We start from the raw sequence: 23,593 nt of genomic DNA on the forward strand, positions 1-23,593 counted from the left end.
CCCAGTATAGTGTTGGGGAGAGACTCACCTGTTTCACAAGCTGCGTGACGTACTACATGCTCGGTGCATCACGTGACTCACTCTACAGCTCCGATCGTAGTAGGTGTAGCGTCAGCGCGCTACCAGCTACCAGTGAGTGCATGCATGGTGATCGCGGTGGTAGTGGCCGTAGTACCTTTATACGAGACGGTGACAAATTGCGCAAGGAACGATCGCGACAAGGAATCCGTGTGCGTACGCGTAAAGTGAGAAAACCGCGCCCACGATTTCGATAAAGCCATCCAGATGCAGGCGAGTACCGAATTTTTTCGCCGATGATCGACGATGGTATCGCGTCGCCGCGGCCAAGAAGATTTAGCGGATCCGCATACCTGACGCGATCGATCGATCGATCGGCGTCGTTGGCGGTGATCTACGGAGAATAAAGGGACGCTGGATCGGCGCTTATAATCGAGCGACTCGATTTCGAATTCCATTTTCACGGATAAAAGTCGCATAAAAGTGAGGAGACGCGCTAGTAACGGCTACTATGAAAGACGGCCTTTTCTCGATTTATGTGAAAAACGAGATTTCGTCAAGCGGAGCGCGAATAACGGCGGCGTTACGCGTGCAGTTCGTTGTTCCTGATGCGTGAAGAAGCAGGAAGCTGCCGCTCGAATTCGAATCCGCGTCTCCGAGAGTGAGACCGAGGATAGCGTCGGTAAGTATTGCGGAAAATGAATTGATTTCCTTGTTTCGCTGCGTCATGTCGAGATTCATTCACACATATGTATGAAGGACATGATTAATTAATTAATAGATATATAATGAGCAGCGACGAATGATCAAGACTCGCGAGAAAATTTAAAAGAGCAGCCAGCGTTACCAGGAAGAATGTTTCTTTCGTATTTAAAATTCAAAGAGGATTCATTATGTCTGCGAGTGTCTTCGCGCGAGATGTGAAGAATAACAACGATAGAGTAACACGAGATGTGCAGAATAATAATAAATTTATGTAAAGTGATTCTGAGAAAACAAATCATTCATCTTTGTAACGGTTTTTTCTTTTTTCTTATTTATTTTCTTCTCAAGCTTTTCCTGAGTATAAAAAGATAAGAAATCTATTAACATCTAAATTATAAAAGGATTTAAAGAGAGGAAAAATTTCTGTGTTATAAACATGTTTGGAGGTTCAAAAATAGAAATAAATAATAAAATCTCTTAAATGAAAAAGTTATTAAAAATTGGATTAAATTTTATTGTTACTATAAGAAGATATTGATCTTAAATCTATTAAAGATTAAGATTGAAAAATTAATTCAGCATTATTATTTTTATGTATATATAAAGTTTTGATCAAAATTTCTCTGTTTATCATTATAGTAAAACATAGCACACTATGATAAAATAGCTTGTTAGATGCTTTGATCAATATTTTATTATATATTTTTATAAGTTCCTTTTTTTTTTTTAATTTATTGCTACACTGATCCAATTGTTTTGAGAAGTCAGCATTTTTACATATAAAGTGCATTAATTATTTTTTTAGGAGAACCTGCCGGATATTGTGTATACAATAGTTATTTTATTCATCCGTCGAGTGAGCATCAAGAGTTCCTTCATATACTATAAATAATTGTATCCGAAGCTCTCATGTCTAAGTTTGTACTCACAATCAATGAAAGTATAACATGTTACACGACATAAGGAATAGAGATGTATAACGTACACGGATTGGGGCGAATGACACATCAAGGATCAGCCAGCGATAAATGGATGATTCTCGTGAAGTAAAGTTTTATCGACATGAGTGCACGCCATAGATTGTTCTATCGTGTATACGTGTTCATATAACGCTTAATTGGAATATGTGTTCATTCTATGTGTAACATATGAAGAAATCGTGCGATGGACTTTTATTTAGAAATATTATAAAGACGCCAATTTCATCAAAATGTCAAACTTCAAGAGTACCGGTTATCTATAAAGGACAATGGAGTGAATGGTTGATTTCGTCTCTCTCGTAAATCCCATTTAATGACATATATATATATACACACCGATGATTCGAACCATTTGATGACAAAAATATGCGCCGAAAAATGCACTGGTTATGCATTTTGCTGCCGATTCTGGCTGTTTTAACCACCGGAGCCCGGTTAGACGACAGATATGAACAAACATCGATCTATTATACGGAACCAACTGCGTTGGGGAACACTAGCGCAATAAGCAACAACGGTGGTTTATACGAGCTGCACGGTGGCCGCGTTGTTCGTGGTGAAAGGATACTGTCAATATCGAAGAGCCCTTATTTGTTGCGCGAGGATCTATTCATCGAGAGAGATGGCAAACTCATCATAGAACCTGGTGTGCAAATTCGTTTCGGTCCCATGGTCGGCATCACCATTCGCGGTATCATAATTGCCAAGGTAACGATCAACAATAGAGTCTCTAAAAATAGAGTAGAGAACACTTTTTCTAGAGAAAGTTAGACGAATGTTTCTCGAGACGAGAAATATATGACTATCGATAGTATATTTTAACGTTGAATGAACATGATTCATCGCAGCGTAACTGTGCACGTGTTATTACATGTATATAGGAAAAAGATGACTTAAAGATAAATTGTTCTCAGAAAACTGTGAATTGCAATTTCAGCGAAATTTCGACTGTGGAGAGGGGAGGCTGTCATTAAATTCTTTTCCCAGATGTAAAATCTCTCTTCTTAATTTAACTCATCGCTCGGTTTTCTTTTTTTTTTTTTTTTTTTTTTCTTGACATAAATCCCCCACGTTTATACAGCTTTTACATACGAAGAATTTCAGTTACGCCGTTTTATTCGTGCCAAGAGCGATGCCGAAGGTCTTGGCACTCTGTTGAGCTTTTAAGAGGATTATGTGGGGTCATAAGTTAATCGTGCGGGGGCAAGAACCGCCGACCTGGAAGCATTTAGAGACAGTGTTTATCGCTGAATCGGCCGAGACAGCTGTGCGGTCTGCACGCTGTTCTTAATCATTCGATTAGTGCTTTCTATAACTAGCCGTCTCCCGACACCGGCAGAAACGTGCGAATAAGAGAAATATCAATTTACAGAGATTAGAACAATCGCTTGTTCCTGCCTCTTCCAGGATACTTAATCCTCTTTATTAGAGATATAGCGCGCTACACTCGCATCTCGCATCAGAGTGATATAGTATTCTAAATAGATTAAGCGGTAAATCAGCAAATGATTACTCATCCATGAATAATCGCTGCATATCCATTCTTATCTCTGTAAGTACATTAATGTGGGTTATTATTTTCTAAAACTGAGGACATATATTTCTGTTCCTCTTAATGTTGGTAATTAAAATATTTATTTATTTTGTAGATCATTTTTACTGATAATTTATCCGTTTCAACATTCTTTTTCCATTACTTGATTTCACAAATATTGCATATTTAAAATATTTTACTATGATTTTCTTTTTTTTTTTTTTAGTTTTAAATATTTTAATAAACTTATTATATAGTGCTGTGTGAATTTTTTGAGAATAATTAATCGTGTAGAATAATTAATCGCGCGTGTGCCCTTCTCCTCTTTTAAAATTGTTACATAGTGCAACTTACAATTAAAATAGCAACAAAATAATACCTGCAGCAAGCATTAATACGTAGACAAATATGAATACTATTTTATTACATATACCAATAATGCAACAATAAACGCAACGATGCTCGCGTGTTTGTAACATATCCGGTTAACTGGCGTTCTCCGCTCTTCGTATAAAGGGATCCCCTTCCTGTCGTACATCTGTAGCTTTGCATTCTTTCGCGGTTACATTTATTGAATTGAATTAAAACACGATGTTTTTTTTAACTTTTTCTAGTTTGATTATTATCAAATAAAAAAGAACAAAAAAATATTGGCTGCAATGATAGGTATTAACGTGCTACTTAATATTTTTTTGACGATTATTATTATTATTCTTTGATAAGATATAATTACAAACTAAGAAGAAAAATATTATAGACACACACACACACACATACAATATTTTTCTTTTTAATTTGTATTATATACATATACACACATACACATCTATGTGTATAGTATATAGTTTTATTTTCTTCCATAAATTCGACTTAATTTTATAAAATAACTATAACATATTTTTCAATAACGGGTAGTTTAAATATAGAATATTTTGAACGGAATCTCTCGCGGGAAATATCTTGAAAAAAAGGTTTACGATCGTAAATCGTGTATCATAAATTGTCAAACATTATTTTAGTGTTCGATGACATTTAATGAGATTCGACATTATTATCGGTATTTCGATGAAAATTGCTTTTTATTTTCACAAAATCGTACCTCGTAAAAGCTTATTAATAGAAACTATATGGATGACTCGTTTGTTAGTGATAAGTCGACGATATAATCTGTAACATACATTCAACCAGAGATATTTGACAGTTACGACGATTATACCGGAAGAATGAATTGAAACCGAGGAAACAAAAAATATAAAATTATCACGCATATACGAAAAAAAAAATCCATTTATCGAAATAAAATTACGCCTATTTAAAAACACGCGAGATTAGTATATAATATATCATTACTTTTTAGAAAAGGGAACAGAAAGAAGAATTCTTCTAATATTTATATAGCTTGTCATATAATAAAACAAAATTTATTATTTAATATTATTAAAATTTATTATTTAATATTATTTTATATACAGATTAATTAATAGTAATCAATTATTAATAAGATAAATAATATCATTATACAATTTATATATATATAATAAAAAATTCAAAAAGGAAATTAAAAAACAAACATTAAATTGAATTTAATGTTTAAATCGCTGTGTGAAAATATAAACAAAAATATATCTATAATATAATTATATACAATATATATGTGTGTGTGTGTGAAACACATTCTTTTATATGCTCTACGCTCTATTCATCTCTACATACAACTTCGCTGATAACACAACGATGATTTCAATCCGTTATCAGTTAACAGTATCAACGATGCTATCGATTCTTGATGAAAATAACTATATATAATCAAGCCTTTAGCAAGTCTAGGTTTAGCGCACGCGCTAAATCTCTTTTATTATTATTTTAATATATTTACTTTAAAACGTGCCATGAGAATTTTAAAAATGCCTGATCTCGAAATATTATTGAATTTCTTTTTAGTCCTTTTTTCTAATGTACTATATACATGTAACATAATGATGCAATTAAAATACACCAAATGTAGAATAGAAAAAATGGAATTTTCTTCTTATAATTGCTGTTACAGTCTACCTCTGAAAGTTGTTTTAACGCGAACTGTAAATTATAATAATGATATAAAAGAATAGGAGATTTCATTAATTTTTTTGTAATGATTATAAATGTGGCATTTATATATTGAAAGGGTGAAACACACGCGCCGATTCTTCTGACCGCGGCGGAAGTGGAAACGCAAGTTCCAGCCCTTCCACCACCTTTGATACGCCTTGTGGACGGACCGAATCCGTTAGCGGGTAGACTGCAGCTTTTTCATCGAGGCAGCTGGCGTTCCGTTTGTACAAATTCGCGGAAGTATGTAATCAATAAACGTAATGTGACAACAATGTAGATACTTTATGTATTTAAATTTTATCGCAGTTGGACTCGTGCAGATTTGGAGACAGCTTGCCGGCAGCTCGGCTATCAGGGCGGACAGTGGTGGTCGTGGATCGACAGACAATGGCCCTCTAAGCCACGTCTTCTTTACGAAGAACCAGGATGTCGTGGTACCGAGCCTTCGCTGACGAATTGCGAACGTTGGTCGGAAAGACAATTGGGCGCCGGTGTTTGCGGTAAGTTGTAAATTTTTTTGCCGAATATATATTAATTTTGTGGTAAAGATTATATGATGCGTATTATTTTAATTGTTAAATAAAAGATAGAATTTACTGTGCCATGAACCCATTAATGAAAAAAATTGATATTAAATTTTAGATTATCACCCCGATCTGGGTATCTCTTGTCTATCTCGTCACGATGATACGAAGGCGATTAAGCATTGGCGAGGGATACGATTCGAGGACGCGTTGCATGACAAAGTACTTATCCAAGAGAATACACTTTATGTGCGTCAGTCGAAATCAATTCTGCAAAACACAGTAATCGAGTAAGTATTTTCAAACAAATCGACGGACATTTATAAAACATATCTCTTCATCTCTCTCATTCGTACCTCTTGTCAGAGTAATGACTTCTCTACATGCATCTGCAATGCGCGTCTTTTATTAGTTTTTCCGCAGACATAGGGGTTATTACAATTTAATAAATAGGGTGTCTGATAATAATCGCCCCACCGTGCGGTAATATTCGCACGAATTGGCCGATCTTTTTAAATTAATTTCTCATTAATTATTGCGAAGATCGCAAAACGGTAAAGGACTTTCCTACTCGGTTTAATCCGCTCTACCTGCCCACATTACCGGTGGGATGATTATTATCAGATACCCTATATATAAAATAAGACATATTATAAAATATAAAAATTTAATCTGGTAAATAGATATGCTGGAACTGGAAGGGAGTATAATGTAACGTCGGCGATTCATGTGGAAGGAGTACCACCGATAATGGAATCGACTTCTATTCTTCATTCAGCCTTCACGGGTATCAATGTTACCTTGCCAGATGCGCCCGTTGTAATGAACAACTGTACCGTGCAATATAATAGAGGTAAAACGTAATTCTTGTCATTTATTATATATATTATATTATATCTTGTATTCTCTGGAAATGCCATATTGAATGTTATATCATGTATTGTACACTTATTGTTACAGGTTACGGGATTTATGTAAATAGTTCGTCCGGCATGACGAATATCAATGACTGTACGATACTTTATAATGGAGCGGATGGAATAAAATACGTGCACACGGACGAACGACCGGACGACAAGTTAGATCGTACCGACATATTTGATCTGTGCACCTTCCCTATGACGGCTAGTCAAACCTTTCCTGTTACTATATCCATGGAACAAAATAAATATGCGCCCAATGTAAAACGATGTCCACAAGTGAGCATTATACTTAATCGCTATCAGTAAAAATAACATTGTATTTCGTGTGAAATCTCAATAGCGATAATATTATTAAACATTATTTTAATATTACACAGCACATCTTCACAATGTCAGGCCATCTTTTGACAATGCATTTTTTGCAAATGGAAACCGATAGGAATGACAGCGCCATTGTGGAAGTGTACGATGGTATAAGTGGGGTGGAAAAACTCTTGGCTAGAGTTAAAGTCAGAAATGGAACGTTACCGCAAAGTGTGACTTCAACGCGTCAGAATCTCTTCATAAATTTTATAGCTGAATCTCGAACTAATACCATCGTGTTTGTGCGATTGTCATCGAGTTACAGTAAGTCTAGGGAGTTTGTGCACTATCTTAGATAACATAAATCCTTCTTCAAATTACATTGATAAAAGATATTTAATGTTACCCTTTTTTTCGCAGAGAAAACATATGATCTCAACGTGACTGGCAGTACGATAGCCGGTAATAATGGTCGCGGCATTGTCGTGGAGAAACTTAGGTCCGCCTTAAACATTCATGAGACTTCGATATCAAATAATGAACATGTAGCTGGTGTGCATATATTAGGTGGTGCAATGGATGTCAACATCACTGACAGTCGTATTTCATTCAATCAAGGGGACGGCGTTAATATCACTGTTACGGGTGGCAACCGTAATGTATCACATAGCAGTATATCATCTAATCGCGGTTTCGGTTTCGCGGTGTGGTTGAATGACAGCTCTGCTACCGAATATGTATATTTCAATCAGTCGACCGTGATCGAATACTCGCAGATATTTCGTAATAAGGATATTGGTGTTTTGGTAAGTGCAAATATAGAATGTTTATGAATATTTTGTACAATTATATGTATTTTGTTTGACTTTATGATTATGAGTATGTATATGTCTTGATACTTGCGGTAAGTCAACATTGGCCCTTTTTTGGCAACAGATCGGCAATTCAACCGGCAACTCGTATGTAAATGTAACAGGCAATTGGTTTAATACCAGCCTCGAGACAGCGCTACAGGTGGAATCCAGTTGGAGGAAAGACAATGGTTTAATGAGGTTGCAGATCGGATACAATTCATTTATAAGAAATGCAAAATTGGGCATTAAACTAAGTCCAGCGCTCAATCTCGACGCTACAATAGAATATAATCACTTCAGAGATCAAGCAAGCGGCGGGATTATGATAAAAAATCCGCTTTATGAGGAATTCAATGTTTTGCCCGCGAAGATCGTGATTCGACATAATGAGCTTTATAATAATCAGGGCACCTTTATAGTTAGCATCGGTTTATCGCCTTATAGCGATGTGCAAAACATACTATTTACAAGGAACTTCTTACGTGATAATCATGTCAGGGAATTGTTTGACAATGGTAATATATCGAATGTCAAATTGATACCGCGCTCGAGAGTAGCCGCTGTTATTGTTGTATCTTCAAGCAATGTCGAAGTTTTTCGTAACATTTTGCACAACCCCGAGTCACGTTACGAAATCGGTTCCCACTTGGAAGATCAGAGCAAAATTATCAATTGTACTTACAACTGGTTGGGATCTGGAGAGGAAACGAAAATATTTGATCGATTATTCCACAGGTATGTTATTTCCTAAATCTTATTATAATCTGCACAAACTATAACATAGTGCAAGATATAATTATAATTTTGATTTATCTAGGAAAGACAGATACAATCTCGCTAAGATTGAGTATTTGCCTTACTTGCTGCACAGCAGTAATCCCAGTGCAAATACTATAATCCCAAATCCAACATTTGTATCACAATTTGTCATACCTGGCACGAATCTAGTCGGTGGTGAAGTTGACGGCCATGAGCAATTAAGAGCCGGAGAATATATTGTTGAGCGTGATATCAATGTAAGACCAGGTGGCAAATTGATATTGCAACCGGGCGTTACGCTACGCTTTCCACCGTCCATCGGAATAATGGTAGCCGGCAAATTTGATGCGCACGGCAAAAGGCCAAGCGACATCTTATTTACTTTGAAGGAAGAGCTCATTATATTACCAAACAACGAAACCCTCGTCATGGAAGAAGATACAAGTCAAATTGATGAAATGGAGCCTGTACCAGTAAGGCTTCTCGGTGGCAAGACGAATCTCGAAGGAAGACTACAAGTAATATTTGAATCATATTTTTAACATAAATATTTGCATTAATAATTATTGATAAAAACTTATAATTTATTACATCTATAATTAAATCTAATATATCAAATTTTTATAAATATTCAAAAATTGAAAAAAATGCGATCTCCATATGTAATTTTTTTGTTTTTTTAAAGGTAAAAATCGGAAATAAATGGGGAACTGTTTGCAATTATGGATGGACGATTCTGGATGCAGCGCTTGTTTGCCATCAATTAGGCTTTATTTTAGACTATGAGAATTGGTTCATAGAGCGATCGCAAATACCGAATGCGGGAATCAACGAGGATATATTTCTCAGCAATGTTCAATGCACTGAGAATGATAACGATATAACAAAATGTCGGGCGGAGAAAGAGCAAGATTTCGAAAACTCATGTACTCATTCGAATGATGTCGGTGTTAGGTGTTTGGAGGTAGCATGGGCAGGCCTGAGATTGGGACCGTTAGCTCAAAGATGTGATTTGCAATATGTGACAATCGAAAAGGCAGGCTTGCTCGATTATAAAACAAATTCATTCAAGCCAGGTAATTTATATGTATAAAGTTCATTACTCTTGTTAATAATTAAAAAATTAAATATCAGATTTGATATGTATGTCGCACGCGCATTTATACGCACATATATATTATATCAATATTTATATTTAGACATATGTACTTAGGTACGCGCGCGCGCGCGCGCGTGTATGTGTGTATGTATAATTTATTTTTTTTAACAGCTTTACAAATTGATTTTGCTCGGCATTCGTTGGATGGCGTCAAGCTTGTTAACAATTTGCAAGATGGATTGGGAGTTCTGTATTCCGACATATATTCAGCGGATGCCATAAATATTGTAAAAAACAGCGAATTTTCTCGAAATCTCGGGAGCGGTATCAGTTTCAAGCAATTGGGCATGCGAATAATCAACTCGCAAATCGAGAGCAATAAAGTCGCGGGAATAAGGCACAATCCCGCTCTCTCGGCAGTTCAGCAGAGAGAATTTGCAGGATGGTTTCTACGCGTTCCGGATACCACAATCGACTCGCCGTATAATCCCGTAATTTTACCGGAAATGGATGAAAATATTGAACTCGCTAATGGGGAAACTAAATACATTATAACGACTAAAATAACCGTTCAGGAATCTGTCCGTCGTACCATAAATATTAAAGTAAGTTTCATTTTTCTTGCGCAAAAGACTACATGTTTCACATATATATATATATATATATATATATATATATATATATATATGACAGTTAATTATAATTTTTTCTTCTATTTATAGTGTACTCCCGGCTATATCATTGGTATCCAATTGCTAAATCCAATAGAGAATCGAAGCACCGAACAAATCATACTGTACGATTCGCAGCATCTTAACAATAATCAGATAAGTTGGCATGTAAAACGGGATCTAAGTGTTTTCCCCGTCTCATCTAGTTCCTATATAGTAATTTTAGAGTATCTGAGCGGTGAGAATGCTCTTGGTGGAGCTGTCATGGCCATCACGTCGCTCTTATCTCCAGCGCAGGTATATGCTTTAAAAATACGAATTACTTTTACGAAAATATTAATACAAGCATTAATCTTTACATAGTTATAATAATAATTATAATAATAACAATATTTTTTATATTTATATTATAGAATATACGCAATAAAATAGTCAGCGGTCCTATTCCTTCATTGATCATTGCAAAAACGAAAATTAAGAATAATCAAAAGGGCTTACTCGCGTTTTACTATAATAGATACTTGAACGAAATAGGAGATCACTTTCTCCGAAAAGCAAACGAGACTATTCAATTGATCGGATGCGAGATATCACACAATCAAGAAGAGGCCATATACGTGTATTCACCTTATTGGAATATCTTTCAGTCTAATTTGTCTGAAATTTCGATCCACATAAATAACAGTTTGATCACGGACAATGGTAAAGCGATACATCAGTTCAGCCGTGATGCAAGGCACTCCAATAATCTCTTCCATTGGATAATGCAGGACAGCACCATTGAAAGAAATCGTGGTGGTGGATTTGAAGTGTTGTTGCCAGATGTTTGGCAATATAACGAGAATTTTACACACTCCTTGTACTTCGGTAATAATACCTGGCGCAATAACGAACAGTTTGGCTTTGTTATAGACGGTCATTTCGCGTATCTGAACATATCCTACAATCATTTTGATAGCAATCGCTGCAAGACTGGCCTGTTATCTGTGCGCGGAATGGAAAAGAAAATCAGAATCAACAATAATCGTATTGATGGTAACAGTGGCGCTTACATGATCGAATTCCGTGCGGACAGTCAATCCGAGATTCTTGGTGATGTCGACGCGCGGTTCTATTACAATGAGATTAAACGAAACACGTACGACCTCGTCGGCATGAGACCGCGCCAAATATTTGATGATCCCAGTTACGTCGTCGGTTTTCACGGTATACAGAAAGTACTGGTTAACAGAAATCTCTTCGGTGATAATTCGCTGGATTACGAATTACTAGCGGGTATTAGAACGGCGAAAATTAACAATGAAGTAAATGTCATGGAGAATTGGTGGGGCACTGATAACGACACTAATATCAGGTAATTTCATGTAGTTAGATCCACCGTTGACTTCTATGCATATACGAGTTTTATTTTGATTCAAGGTTCACTCAATAATGGAACTCATATATGTTTCTTTTCGCAGACAGAGAATTTTCGATTTCGATGATTGGAACGATCATGCCGTGGCTAATTATCGGCCATACTTGATGCGCGACTCATTCGACTCATTTATTTCTGCGTCGTGGCATATAAGTCAAGAGATTGATTTGGACAATTTGGGTGGTCGTATAGTAGAGAGCCTCTCATTGCATGCGAGACCCGAGCCTTACGTAATACGTTCTGATATCACAGTTATGCCAGAAGCTACATTGCATATCTATCCCGACGTCGTAATGGAGTTTGCTCCTAATGTTGGAATCCTCGTCCTCGGAACGCTGAAAGCCGTCGGCGTATCCGGCCATGAAATCGTTATGAAACCGATGAAACGAATAAACGCAAGCGTAAATTCCACGTTCGTTAAGCCAGCGCCGACGAAGAGTTCCACTAATCTTGTTTCAATATCTGACGAAACGATCCGTTTATGTAAAGATGGACGCTGCTCCACACTATACAATGAAGGTGAGCCGAAAAATTTTAATATTTCGACTCTCAAAAAATACTCATCATTATGTTTGATACACTCTGTGTGGTGATCTTTCATCTTATCTGTATTTATCTTGTCTTTTCTAAATATCCTAATTTTGACAAGTATTTTTCGCAGTATTTTATCGTATTATTTTTTATTTTGTTGCATTACAAATATCCTTTTTTTCTTGTTATAGGATTCTTGGAGTACTTTAATAGAACGACTCTTCAGTGGATCCCTATATGCGATGAGCGATTTACCGAGCGAAACGCCCAAGTGGCATGTCGACAACTTGGTTACGATACTCTCAACGTTTATGTATCATACGATCGTAGATATGAACTTCATCCTGGATCGTTGACTCGTGTCTGGTCCTGGCCTGAACCGCTACAAGTACGATTTGTTTTTTCATTTTGGGTTTCCCGCTTTCGAAAAAAATTTGTTTGTAAACTTTTAACATTCTTTGTTGCAGTGTTCTGGGAAAGAGCAGAGTCTAGAAGACTGTCAGATCAGATTGAATGGTCAGTTATTTGGTCATCGTCACGAATGTTCGTGGAACGGTCAGTTTATCTTCCTGCACTGTGGCAAGCGAAACTTGAATGACGCGTATGATTATTGGGGCGGAATACGCATCACCAATAGTGAATTCGAACATCATCTGTACGAGCACCGCATTCACAACATCGTGACTCACGAGACTGTCAGACGTGTCGAATCGGTTCTCAAGTACATCAATATAACTGGTGCTGGAATTTTACATTTCGAGAAATCATACGCTGTACAATCCATCATGAAGTCTCCAGCAATAGTGCACGTTAATATAGATCGCAGCGCTTATCACGGTATCAATATCGTATCTCCTACACATACGGTATGTGTGTGCAAATATTTGTAAAATAACTATCATTTGTTTGTAATACACAATTATGTGTTTTGCATTTGTATACATTTATATATATATTTTAGATGGAATTATTATTTAATACGATTACTAATGTCCTCGGAAATGGCGTAAATATACTATCTTTGACGGGAGAAGGCCGCGAAGCAGACGAGAGCTCGTTTACGCCCATTAAGGATCTTAATATCCCTTATAATTTATTCAGTATGGTTGACATATGCGACACCGCTAAAGAAATCACGATCGAAGAGCGCGTGATCATCTATTACAAATACGATAATTACCCTGTGAGTTGTGTGAAAATCTTCCGCAGTGCTTACAGAGTCAAACCACTTGGATTTAGGTGCGTAAATTTTTTTGGAAACTGCTTTCCAGTAATAATAGAAAAATAAGTAAATATTTCTCTGTTTTGCAGACTTTTACAATTCAATCTTTTCAACTCCACTGGAAAGCCGGGCCATGCCGATGGTATAACTTTATACGACGGAGACATTTACAATATTACTTCCAAGAAAATTGGTCACTTGGAAGTTAATGCTCCTGACGAAAAAAAATTCTTTAGAACACAAACTCCCAGTCTTAGTGTAAGATTCTTCGCTAATGGCGCCAGTAGTGTGCACGGATTTATTGCGGAAATCGTGACTCTTCCAATATCCGCCATTGGTTTTAGTAAGTATATAATCTCAGTCATATATCTCAGACCTTCTACCTTTTTACTATTTGTTGATTTATTATTGTAATTGACAGATCGCGACGTGCAGCACAACGTTTCTTATTCTATGATATCGAATTGTCGCGAGGGCGCCATAAAATATGCAAGTGCCGGCGAGGTAAACGCTATAATGACATTCGAGCGTAATCAATTTACGAATAATTGCGAAAAGTTATATGGTAACTTTTCGACGTGTAAATCCGCCTTATGGCTCGATGTTCAAAACACGCAATCACTTTATTTCAGAGTAAGTTTGAAATAAAGTTCGAGAAAAGATTACATGCATACTTATTTTTTTTCTTTTCTTTAATTTTCTCAAAATACGACAAAATTTCTAATTTAAATTTTTTAAATTTATATTTTACAGAATAATCTAGTGCAGCGGAATCAAGGCGGTCTTTCTATTCGTGCCGATTCGAGAGGTTCGGCCACATCTCTCAAAGGATGGATTCATAATAATCTTTTCACAGAGAACTTCAACAAACCAGCATTGTAAGTATAATGATAATTTTTTGTGCGAAGACCAGAGATAATATTATGAAACTTTCAGATATATCGAAGGTCGTCAGAGTAGTCCTTACCAAGAAGTGATTATATTCAGGAATTACTTTACCAAAAATCATGCTCCCTATGACAATAACATCGTTTTAAAGCAAGTAGTCAGCAATATGACACTTAATTATTTACACGGAAACATCGGTATGCATTTATTGGAGATTTCGGGATTCGAAAGAGTTCGTTTACCTATTTATCAAAGCACATCTCACAATGGCTTTTACAAGTGAGTAATGTTTTTTTTTTATTTTTTGCTTCGTATTTTTTTTATCTTTGAAAAGAGTTATTTAGCCATGCAAGATTGTTTAACATGCTATTTGTAGAAGATTATCACAGACTGTCGAGATAATAAATTATTATAATATTTTAGAAACTATGCAGTGGATCGTGAAGGCCGCAGCACTATCGTTGCCGGTACTCCCGGACAGCAATACGTCGATAATGTTTTCTTTAATCCTGACAACGATTACGAGATGCTTACGACAAATAGATCTCAGTAAATTAAAACAAAACTGATTAAAAATATAATATTACACTATACAGCAAAATTAAAATAAAGATTCTTTATAAACCTAATTGTTTATTTAGGCAATTAGAAATGTGGAGATCTCACATAGACGCGCGTTACAATTGGTGGGGTTACAACGAAACTTTGGCGGTGGCGGGACGTATTAGAGATCGTGGAGACTCACCCGAGCTACTGCAGGTCGATTATCAACCCTTTCAGATGAACAATAAATCTGTATTAAGCGGTAAATGTCCGCCTGGTTGGGACCTTGTCGGTGACACGTGTTATATATTAATCGGCGCGCTTATGGACTTTTATAGTGCGCGAGATTTTTGCAGAGTAAGTGAATGAAATTCCATTCGTGTATATACGTAACACATATACATATTTGGTTTATGCAAAATATCGCCTTTTTGTTTGAATTTTTTGGATATTATATTTAATCATGTATATATTTTTAATTATTTTATTCTCAAAAGTCGGCAAACGCATCGATGCCCTTCATTATGGGGGATTATCTGGAACTCTGGAAATTCGCGCACAAACAACAAGAACGGTTTGATTATTTGGAACGTGTTTGGGTGCAGCAATTAGAACGTGTGGACCAATGCACAGTGTTCACATATCAGACCATTGAAATAGACAATTGTGCGCAACCTAACCCGTTCATTTGCGAAATCGGTATGTAGAATATCATAATGGTGGATATAATATATATATTAGTATTAAAATAAATTATATATTAATTTAAAAAAAGAAAACGATTATAAAAAAATTATTTTCCGTATTTTGATAGATCCTAGAGTCAACATTGATCCTTTATCGTGGAGAAAGGATATCGTTGCAGTTGGAGTCTTAGGAGCTGTTGGCATCGCGCTTGCATTGTTGACCGCGGCCATCGCGCTATGGGTGTCTAAATCGAAGAAGCGTAAACTCGAAAGATTAGAGCGACGTAATTCTATCAGACAATCTCTGCACTCCCTACGATCGATCGGCTCCACATCTGCCTTCACGGAGCTTGCTTATCGGCGGAAACCTATCGCGGTAAAATATGAATCATTATGTAATATATATAACTTTTGAATATATAAAACGTTTGAATATTAAAATTAAATCGAATTTTTGTGAAAGTTAAACATAATTAAATTTTAGAATTTAGTAGGTTCAGTGCAATACTAATTTAAAATTTATGTTTTTAACAAGTTTAAAAAATTAATATAATTTTTTGAATATGTACTACATGTTTTTTTTAGAGCAAACATTCAACGGATACATTGAACTCGAAATCGCTGGATTACAAGCGCATGCTGAACGGTGGGAGTCTGGATTCAATGGACAAGTCCCAACTAAATTCTTCAATAGAGGACAATCAGAGTTACGATGTGTACGAGGCTCATAATCCGCGATACTCGCCAAGTACAAGTGATTTCAAGAATACGGTGCACAAATATAGCGCGGCACAAACTGTTGATAATCCGGTCTTCGATTTAGCGTATCGCAACGAGGGCTTCCGCAATCACTCTACTTTCACGGCTGGGAATGCTGCAGCCGCTGCTACTTCTAACTGGCCATTGCAACCGAACGTACAGTCGACCTTAACCGACGAAAGTCCCACAATAGTGGATCCTAACAACGAAAGCTCATCGTATCTCAACAACACATCTACACTGCCGTTACACTCCAGTCTCGCATTTACTGATTCGATGAGTGAACTGAAACGCAATATCGAGGCATCGACTGCGTACGATCCCGTAGAATACGACTCGAAACGCGCTTATGACATGGCTACATTAACGCCAAGTCAAGCATCCGAGCCAGTTCCAGAGTACGTATCAGATTTTCAACCGCCGATACCGCCACATCCATATCATTACGAGACCGAGAGTAGGCCCAGGAGCGAGGCGTTGCTGGAAACTAACTTCGACATGGGCGAAGAAAAACCACTGCGCTCCAAAAGCGAGGCTCTGCTCGAGACCAATTTGGATGCATTTTTAATCAACGAGCCCACGGAACTCACGCAACTGTCGACGACCGCGCGAAGCAAAAGTCAACCGCTGGAAACAGCGATGTAGTTGCTTTAGCTAATATATATAGATCATCATTGTTCGCAATTTGGGTGCATAATTAAAGTGTGTGCTAAATGTTTTATTTGTAACAACAGACACTGCCAGTTATCGCACAATCAAATATTTTAAACTATTCATATAGTTATAACATGTTTGTGCTAATAAGCAATGAATTAAGATCATTGGAATCTATGCATAACATACAATAAATCCTGATTGTTGCTGCGTGAAATGAACCAGAATGGATTAACAAAGCAATGCATACACAACACTGGCTTATTATTAGATGTAATAATCCAGACAGCGATAAATATGAGCTCAAAATACGGGCTTACGTCTCGTTAAAATTTGAACTCGGCGAAAAAATATGTACAATGTCAAAAACTTAAACTTTATTAATGTTAAGAAATTTTTTCATATTTTTATACTAAAATGTTGTGTATACATGAAAAAAGATAAAAAAAGATAACCGCTTGTTTTATAATATTGTAAAGTATAATATTGTAATTCTCAATATTCAATTCAATTGATCTTTTATTAATGACTATTGGAAGTGATACGCGTATTCGTTGTGTCATACATGTTTACATGTTCCAAAGAGGACCGATCTTTTTGTTATAACAATATGTTGCTTTATTCAATTATAACCACAAACGGTATTTAATAGCTAATTTTTAATAGACTGTTAATAACGATATAATCGTTAATCAAATAATGTGGACATTTTTATGCCAGATAAAGTTTATTGATATCCTGTGAGGACAATCGATCATTAAGACTTTATAATGAACGTTTAATGATCAGTCTATATATTGAAAATTTAATATAAATATAAAATTGATCAAGAAAATATGTCAGATAGACGCCGTATATGACGGTAAATATTTATCATCAAGGGGAAAAAAGACAGAATATAGAGATTAAATATTAATTTTATATGTAACATAAGAGAAGAATGCAAGATATAAGAGCTAGAAATAATTTATTTTTTACGACTATTAATTTTATTACGACGAAGCTGTGAGAATAAAAACAGACCTCATATTCGTAATTAGTATTATATAATCTCGTTGCTCTTTCTTAAACTAATAGGCAGTTTCCCTTCTCTCTTTCTATACATACACATTAATGTAAGAGTTATATAGAGAAAAGCGAACAAGTTGTCTTATTATTTTAATATCTTGTATTCCAGTAATATCAAAAATTGGCAGTTACCAAAAGCAGCGAATTAAAAAGATTATATTGCAAATAATATTACACTGCCAAATATGTCCAATATTGTATATTGTTTTTCTCAAGATTATTGAAAGTATAAAGTTTATAATAATACTTTAGAAATATATTTTACGAAAGTCTCACTGTGGATTATAAATAAGTATGCTGTAATTATCAAACACTCGAATGCGCAATTCGAACATATGAATTTTATATATAATAGATAGATAAATAGATATAATTTTATAATAGATAGAATTATGTTTTTTGGAGTATAAAAAGTTATACTTGTCATGTGAAAGCATATCTTTTCTACGTATCGCGGAGATACGCGCTTTATATGTTATTTGATAGACTTATATTCTCCTTAAGTAAGGTGATCTCACCAAATTGATTCTAAAATTATTTTTATCCCTTTAATACAATATCCGTCCATACACGTAGATTTAGAACAATCGCAAGCGATAATAGCCTTTTTACAAGGATGTACAATAATAAATAAGGTTCTAGTTAAATTTTTTCTACATAAAGATTATTTGGCGAGAGAATTCGTGGAATTTTTGAAGAAAAAGAAAAGATATATGTATATGTATATGCATGATATTGTACATATCTATCAGTGAAACGCGAGAAAATTTGCAACGTCTTAATATATATTTCATATATACAAAATATAACTTTAATTATACAATAATTTGAACGAGCTCTTAACAGATAACGGATTTCTCGTGTGTTCTCTTTTAGATACCCACGCGAATGGGACAACGTCACAAAAGGCTGCCTTATATATGTACTGCAGGAATAAATAAACCAAGCGAATCAACGCAATCAGACAAGAATTATAAATATTAAACACTTCCATTACTATTCATTTTCTGTAAGACAATCCTACATGCGATTTCACATACAAAAATATTTAATATATGGAATGATAAAAGAATATATCTTTCGGATAGGATCTTAAAAAGGATAGTAAGCAAACTTCAAAACAATATATATCGAATATATTAATATTAATATCATTAATAACATAATTAAATATCAGGTTATTATTCGTCGCAGCCATTTTTTCGAACCGCTGAAACAAACATTGGTGTGGGAGATTCCTTCTACATCAAACAATCGACGAAGAAATTCTATGATGCCATACTCGACATGGCTTCAATCCGATTTACGTATCAGCGAAAACGGCTCCATTCGATCTTGCATTTTGTAACGTAACAAGTTGGTAAATATATAATCGTACAATATTGCAAAATATATGTTTTATGCTTAAGTATGTGTATATATGTGTGTGTATTGTGTAAACACATACACACACATATAATTTTCTCTACATTATATATAAGAGAAAGTTCACACACATATTAAGATCGCCCAGTACCTCCGTTGTTTGAGAATGCATTTAGATACACATATCATTATTGCCTGCTTATAAGGACACGTAGATATTATATCATTGCAATCAATAAAAACAATTTGAATCGAATTTTATTACCGTCAGCATATAGTGCGAGTCCAACTAAACATGTTGTATATACCTGGTTCCATCAACATTAAGTGAATTGTTTATGAAAAAACAACTATCTACAATCTATATTCTTATGCTATTCTTTATCACCGATTTTTTCCATTTTTTATCTCTCTTCTTTCTTTCCCTTTCTTTCTCTTCTGGTTCCATCAACATTAAGTGAATTGTTTATGAAAAAACAACTATCTACAATCTATATTCTTATGCTATTCTTTATCACCGATTTTTTCCATTTTTTATCTCTCTTCTCTCTTTCCCTTTCTTTCTCTTTATTTCCTTACCTTCTTTTCCTACTGTATATATGTATATATATTATATATATATATATATATATATATATATATATATATAACACGAAATTTAATAATGTACCTATGTTATATTTATGTTATGTTCTTATCAAAGAAAAAATAGTAAATGTATTTATTTGACAAACTCAGCATTGATTAAACCGGGCATAAATTTAAGTCGATTCAACATTGTTTCACCAGCATTTAGCATTTCTCAACATTTGAGGCAATAGCAGCACCTGCTTGATCTCTATTGCACAAGTTACCACAAGATATATTATAAAACTATTGCACACCAATCGTGCATGATCACACGTACGGTAACGACAACACGACGAACTCGAGCTCCGAATGTATATTTATATCTGAATGCGGAGCCGTGAACATTGTGCTTAAGTCGTGCTCATCAAGATCAGAAACGATCAGAATATTGAAACGCATACGGCATAAAGTTGTCATAAAAGACTAAAGAAAGGAGTAGAAAAATTCACGCACTAAACTAAATCTATTCGTTCACATGATATTTAGTGATTGTTCACTTTCATTGCATTTAAAAGAAATGAAATGGATCATCGTACAAATAAAAATGCCAAGATAAACGCATCGAACAAATATAAATAAAAATATTGAGATATTTATTTACGCTTGAAGCTAAAACTTCTATAAAAAAAAGTTACAAAAAAAATTCGAGAGATATAAAAGATAAAAATAAATTGCACATTATAATTTTATCTATTCTGATAACGTTGATATCTTTGAATTTTTAATATTTCAACATACAAAGTATGCACTTTATGATGAAATATACATAATATATATTTTTCACTTTTATTTCAATAAATAATAATATAAGCTTAAAAGAACTAAATGCGATTGACGGTGCAAATATAATTGTAGGAAATTCAGTCAATTACAAATACAACCAACTATCTATAATTATGCTTTGTGTGTGATCGATCAATTTTATTTATTTTATATTATTATACTTCAATTGAGAAACCGGAAAGATCGTTCAGATTGATTGAACCAAACGTATGCATTATATATTTTTTTATTCTATTTATTTTTATAATAGTTTAACACTGAATTTCCTATTGCATTTAGTTTTTTTAAGCATGTATTATTATTTATCGATCTTCATTAGAAGAATCTTGATCTCTAATTAATTTTCTTATTTCAAAGTAAATTTTTTACCGTTAATTTATTCCTAAGAACGTTTACTTTGCTTTTATTTGTACAATTTAATGAATATGATGATTTGGGTCCGATAATAACTTCGGTATTAGATATGCACTTGAATCATTGAATATTGATATCGCGATATCAATAAACAGTTATCACTTCGCGCAACAGTTAAGAAAGGAAGTAACTAGATATCGCGCTTCAACGAATCAACTTGGCTAAATTCATATACGTAAATTTAAACTAATCGTGTAGTTGAGCTATATAGTGGCTAATCTCTCGTAGCCATATTTTTAACTTAACATTACAAGTTTTGAACGATATATTTCTTACACTACATACTTCTACACATACATACGTACATACATACATACATACATACATACATACATACATACATACATACATACATACATACATACATACATACATACATACATACATACATACATACATACATACATACATACATACATGCGTACATACATGCATACATACATACATACATACATATATACATACATTACATACATACATACATGTATATTGTAGAAGTCACTGTACGCTAATGTGCTGTGATTGTTGAATAATATATATTAATATGGTATATAATATCTCTCTAAATCTCGATAATGAACGCGGATTAATAAATGGGATCGCGTAATTTGCTCGGGAAAAATGACAAACTAACGGAAGACTTTTGTAATATTTGCTGTTTTAACATTAAAAAAACGTGCGCTGTCGTTGTTTAATAATATGCATATGCATATTAAAAGATACTTAGTTAAACCGGATGTTTAAGGAGAAAAAACATATACAACACGCAAAAACAATTCAAATTCGCACGCGAAAATGATAAAATAAATAATAGATAAAATATGTACACGCACGTACATACACGCAGGCACGTACATGCGTACATGCAAACAATCATCTCTTAAAATTCTTTATGATATCCTAAAACAAATAGCACACATGTAACATTTGAAATGAAAATTAACTGTATGCAGTCCGTATAAGGTATAAAATTTTAAATTCGATTCTATAAAAACATCGTTTTTTATTCATACAAATCAAATGCATTTGTATGAATGTTACGTTTTTTGCAAGTGCGCTGCACTTTGTTACGTCTTTAAATGTTGTAGATGCAATCGTTTATACGTTTCGTGATCGTCAAATATAATCATTATTTATAATCTATTTAATTATATAATTTATGTATATATTTTTATAACGCGGGACGCACCTGAATCAATGACTCAAACGTTTAATCCCGCAAGCTCCTTAAATCGGTGAAAAAGTACGACGAAGAATCGAAGTATGATCCCCATCGTCACAACGAGAAAGATAAAAGCAACGTAATAAAAAAATTTTTTTTTTGAATATAATTGAATGGAAGAAAATGCAATACACGATTCGTCTCATCCCCGGAGAAATCGGAACAAACAGCGAGAAAAGAACGACGCCGCTGTTGCAACGCGCTACAACGGCTCCTATCCATCTCTAGACTAGAAAGAAATGCGCCGTTCTAACGAACAGTGCGTCGAAGATTTACAAGGAAAGCTTCCTTCGGGAGAAACGCGAAGAGCGAAATTGCATTTTTTGCACTTTTGCCGTACATATACATCGTATATGACATATATATTATCTAGGTCGGCCATGTACGACATTTCTCGCTAAAAATCGTCGGCTAAGCTTCGTCGACGATGCGAGAACGGAAACCATTCTGAAAGGATTCGTGTAAATAATTTTATGTAATAATGATCTCTTTCCACGAGTCAAGTAAAATGCTTAAACAGCTCGATTTTTTACCACACTACCGACTCGGGAATGCGTACACCTAGACAAGAAATCAAGACGAGAATCGATCGGCAAGAAAATTAGGACGAGAAAATCAAACCATGAAAACCTCAATAAAGGGATTGCATTCGGTCTGCGGTGGAGGCAATGCAGCCATCCGTTTCTCCAGCTCCACCCGCGGTAGATACGCCTCAATACAGGTGTCGAGACCTGTCGGTGTGGACGTAGCTGTTGGCATCGTCGTCGCTGCGGATGCTAATTGTAGACATTCAGCTGGTGCCAACTGAAAACATACGATTTATTTGAAACAACTACCTATTGATGAAAGTGATCAATGTAAAAATGATTAAAGAATTAATTACAAATATATAACGCGAAAAATTGAACAAATTGCATGCAATCTTGAAATATACAATCAAGAATAAACTC

At 34.8% G+C, this 23,593-nt stretch overlaps 2 protein-coding genes across 2 annotated transcripts in view; one reads left to right on the top strand and one right to left on the bottom strand.

The window, feature by feature from the left end:
* Positions 1-170: 170 nt before the first annotated feature.
* On the top strand, positions 171-19,288 carry Bark (protein bark beetle). The gene is made up of 28 exons (XM_070307233.1): positions 171-700; positions 1,529-2,411; positions 5,402-5,568; positions 5,635-5,828; positions 5,971-6,142; positions 6,536-6,705; positions 6,813-7,051; positions 7,153-7,402; positions 7,499-7,884; positions 8,015-8,667; positions 8,750-9,209; positions 9,377-9,767; positions 9,962-10,395; positions 10,513-10,758; positions 10,875-11,815; positions 11,922-12,397; positions 12,601-12,797; positions 12,877-13,275; positions 13,371-13,648; positions 13,721-13,974; positions 14,053-14,264; positions 14,385-14,509; positions 14,568-14,798; positions 14,943-15,068; positions 15,161-15,419; positions 15,560-15,761; positions 15,877-16,124; positions 16,334-19,288. The coding sequence occupies exons 2-28, from the start codon at positions 2,070-2,072 to the stop codon at positions 17,150-17,152; spliced, it is 8,871 nt and encodes a 2,956-aa protein (XP_070163334.1). The 5' UTR covers positions 171-700; positions 1,529-2,069; the 3' UTR covers positions 17,153-19,288.
* A 55-nt stretch (positions 19,289-19,343) lies between these two features.
* Positions 19,344-23,593, bottom strand: part of LOC138939444 (RNA-binding protein fusilli) — a 34,193-nt gene continuing 29,943 nt past the window's right edge. Inside the window, exon 12 of the mRNA XM_070307235.1 lies at positions 19,344-23,447. Coding sequence (XP_070163336.1) covers positions 23,259-23,447 — 189 coding nt within the window. The 3' untranslated portion in view covers positions 19,344-23,258. The remainder of the gene's footprint in view (positions 23,448-23,593) is intronic.

Source organism: Polyergus mexicanus, unplaced genomic scaffold, assembly GCF_030449975.1.
Source record: "Polyergus mexicanus isolate NDT 795.1 unplaced genomic scaffold, iyPolMexi1.0 SCAF_14, whole genome shotgun sequence".
In the NCBI taxonomy this organism is placed as follows: Eukaryota; Metazoa; Arthropoda; class Insecta; order Hymenoptera; family Formicidae; genus Polyergus; species Polyergus mexicanus.

Coding starts and splice junctions, on each gene's coding strand:
- Bark (XM_070307233.1), top strand. CDS start 2,070: ATGCGCCGAAAAATGCACTGGTTATGCATTTTGCTGCCGATTCTGGCT. Junction 2,412..5,401: donor GCGGTATCATAATTGCCAAG/GTAACGATCAAC, acceptor ATATATTGAAAG/GGTGAAACACACGCGCCGAT. Junction 7,052..7,152: donor ATGTAAAACGATGTCCACAA/GTGAGCATTATA, acceptor AATATTACACAG/CACATCTTCACAATGTCAGG.